The sequence below is a fragment of the Pteropus medius genome, unplaced genomic scaffold, assembly GCF_902729225.1.
Source record: "Pteropus medius unplaced genomic scaffold, Ma_sr-lr_union100, whole genome shotgun sequence".
In the NCBI taxonomy this organism is placed as follows: domain Eukaryota; kingdom Metazoa; phylum Chordata; class Mammalia; order Chiroptera; family Pteropodidae; genus Pteropus; species Pteropus medius.
This window is the reverse complement of record NW_024353905.1, coordinates 187001-190062: the sequence shown is the minus strand read 5'-3', so window position 1 is coordinate 190062 and position 3062 is coordinate 187001. Positions and strand designations below refer to the sequence as shown.

At 53.9% G+C, this 3062-nt stretch overlaps 1 protein-coding gene across 6 annotated transcripts in view; it reads left to right on the top strand.

Annotated features, from left to right (window-relative positions):
- Positions 1-3062, top strand: part of IQSEC2 (IQ motif and Sec7 domain ArfGEF 2) — a 76981-nt gene that overhangs the window by 33635 nt on the left and 40284 nt on the right. For 2 of the 6 annotated variants that reach the window (XM_039851385.1, XM_039851380.1), the window contains exon 1: positions 1990-2144. The exons of 3 other annotated variants lie outside the window; for them this stretch is intronic. In XM_039851385.1, the coding sequence (XP_039707319.1) occupies positions 2119-2144 (26 nt within the window). In that variant the 5' untranslated portion in view covers positions 1990-2118. Of the gene's footprint in view, positions 1-1989; positions 2145-3062 lie in introns of those variants that run through there. One more of the 6 variants, XM_039851383.1, reaches the window with a different exon arrangement.

Here is a 3062-nt window from a genome sequence, read left to right as displayed (position 1 = left end):
CCAGTCTCACCTCTCTCCCCCTTGCTTTTTCCACTCAGCAGCCCCTTTGGCCTCTTTGCAGTTCCTGAAAATACCACCTCAGGTCCTTTGCAACAGAGAAGTCGTTTCCTCTGCCTGGAACATTCTCCCCAGCTACCTCTACTTTTTGCCCAACTTAATTCCATTAGTTGTTGAATGTCTGTTTCCTCACCCTTAATCACTGCTGTATCCAGATCCCGGCCCAATGCCTGGTCTGCAGGATCTGTTGAATAAGTGAATGAAGAGCTTGCCAGTGCCCTGTGGCTGGGTCAAGCTCCTCACCTGTAAATACTTCTTCCCTTCAGCCACTGGTTAGTCATCACATGAGTCTACACAACATACTCAGATATCTCTGAATTCTGAGAGCGGCCCAGATTAAGAGACATTTTCCTGGAAATCTTCCCATCCCTGAAATGAACAGCCTTCCCATGGGTCTGCCCTGCCTCCCTGGGAGAAGATTCAGACTCTCTCAGTCTTGAGCTGAGACAATTCATCATCTGTACATTCATCTCACTCAATCCTCAGAAGAACCCACGAGGTAGGGATTGCCACTCATCTCTTAGAGACGAATAAACCGAACCTAAGAGAGGTCACCAGCTGAAAAGTGGTTGAGATGGAATTTGTACTTGGCTCTACCAGGCACCAAATTGTAGGCTCTTTGCCTCGCCAGAGAGAGGAAGGGGCTTGTCCAAGGTCACAGAGCATCAGCCTTAGGGCCAGGACTAGAATTTCTGTTTCTCAACTCCTGCCAGGCCAAGAGGAAGCTTTTGGCCAGAGGTACAGCTCTTAGTGCAATAACTGCAAATGGGCACCCGGTTCAGCTGCAGCAGGAACTAGGAGAGTTTCTGGAGAGAGAGAAGAGCAGAAGCTGAGGCCAGAGTCCTGAGGACCAGGGGGCTTTAGGCGTGGGAAGAGAGAGGGGAGGCCACGAAGGGCCCACAGATGCCAACTTTGTGGTGGTCCGGAGGCCCTCTCTCTCTCAGCGGCTTTGGCTTTCTTGGGAGGAACCAGCTGCCCCGGCAGGGAGGCAGGAAGGCTGGCCTGTTGCCTGTCAGCTCCTATTCCTTCTAGATCACTGGCCCCCTGGCCCCTCCCAGGGTTGCCTTCTGCTCAGAACAGCCAGGGGCCTGGGCTCTGGGGCCATGAAAGGACAGGAACACTCTGAGCTGGATCTCGAAATCCTTCAGGAGCCCCACATCCTTCAAATACTCCACATTCTGTCCTTTTGCCAGCCCCACCCATATGGAGGAGAGATTACTGTAGTAGATAGGTGGAGAGTCAGGGCACCTGGATTCTAGTCTGACTGACTGTATGAACTTCAGTAAGACTCTTCCCCTCTCCAGGCCTCAGTTTCCCCATTCATAAAATCAGGTGGGGCAATTTCCTTAGAAGAACAGCCTCTTGATTGTGAATGGCATTTCTTCTGATTTTGCTCTTCTCTTCAGGCCAGTCTAGAAAACAACTCAGAAGAAAGTGAGAACTTATTGCGGTGCTCAAGAATGTTGGCCAGGGCCTCATCTTGATTTCCCAAAAGGGGTGATTTGAATCCTAGAACAACAAGCAAACGGTCTCTTTAGCTGTGCTGAAGATGAGGATGTTTGCAGAAAGCTTCTACAGGAAGATTTCTGTGTTCACAAGGCAATGATATATATGGGTGAGGGGACAGATTCCAGATTCAGGAATGGCCAAACCAGGTCCTTATCTTGAGGTTCCACCACTGCTTGCTATATTACCTGTGCCTACTTACTTAACATCTCTCTATCTCAATTTTCTCTTCAGTAGAATAGGGCTAGTGACACATACTTGACAGGGTGCTGGGGAGGTTCCCGTTGAGGTGTACTTAAGGAGTCCAGCCTGGGGTTTGGCTCAGAGCAGTCACCGTGAGCTCTCAAAGCTGCTTCCTCTTACCAGCAGTTCCCAGCCCTCCTGGGGGATCAGGGGAAGGAGCAGTTTCCAATTGCAGTCTGGCCTACAGCCCAGCTGGCCTGGCCACGCCTCCTTGGTTCCTCCTTCTAGGGAAGGGCTGGGGAGGAGGGGTTGGTGACACGGTGGAGGCACCGCCCGGGCCAGGGGGCCTGCCCTCTGGACAGGTCCAGACCCATGGAGACCCCCGGGAGGAGTAACAGGTAGGAACCTGGGTCCCCTCCTCAAACCCTGCAGCCTGACCTCCTCCCTTCTTGTCCAGGCCTGGACCCGATCCCCGGGCTGCTGATTCAGCAGCCTCCTGGCTTCCTGGTTCCTGGCTCCCCTCTTGGACTCTTGGAGGCTTGGGGGAGGGAACCAGCTCAAGTGGGCGAGCCTATGGGCATCCGGGTGTCCAACAGTGTAAGGGCCCTGGAGCCCTGAGGAGCGCAGTCCATGGCCTGGGAGGGGTGTGATTGGTGGCTGCCTTGGCATGCTAGTCTGACCTGGCACTGCGGAGCTCCCTGTAGCTGCTGAGATTTTCTGACACCAACATTCCAGCGGCCTTGGGGTCTCTGAGTCTCAGGTCTAATGACATAATGAGTCAAGGACTTGGGCTGGTGACGGACAAATAGATGGCACTTGAGAAACAGTCGTTCTGATGATGATTTCAGAGTCTCTTATGAGAAGAGTCTCAGATTCCAAGATTTTGTAAGGTTCTGAGATTTGGGCATCCTCAAATTTGCAGCAAATGAGACAGTGGGCAGCTGGCCTGGCCTGCAGCCACATCTCTGGGCCTCTACTTGGGCTCTTGAATGGATAGGCCCCGACCACAACCTACCTGCCTTCAGGGGCTTGTGGAGCACAGGGGCTGGCTGACCTGGAAGAACCAGCTCCGCTCCCAGCATCTGCCCTGTGCTGGGTAGGGCAGGGACCTCGGCCTCGCTGCCCTACTGTCCCTCCTCTCCCTTTCCATTCTCTGGACTTCGATCATGGGAAACAGGAGGCAGATGGGCCTTTGGACCCTGAACTAGAGGTGGGGACACAGCGCTGGGGGGGCGGAGCATGGGCCATGCCCTGGGCTTGGGGGGCGCAGCAGCACTGGCCTTGGAAGCAAAGACTCCTGCTCCTCTGAACCACCC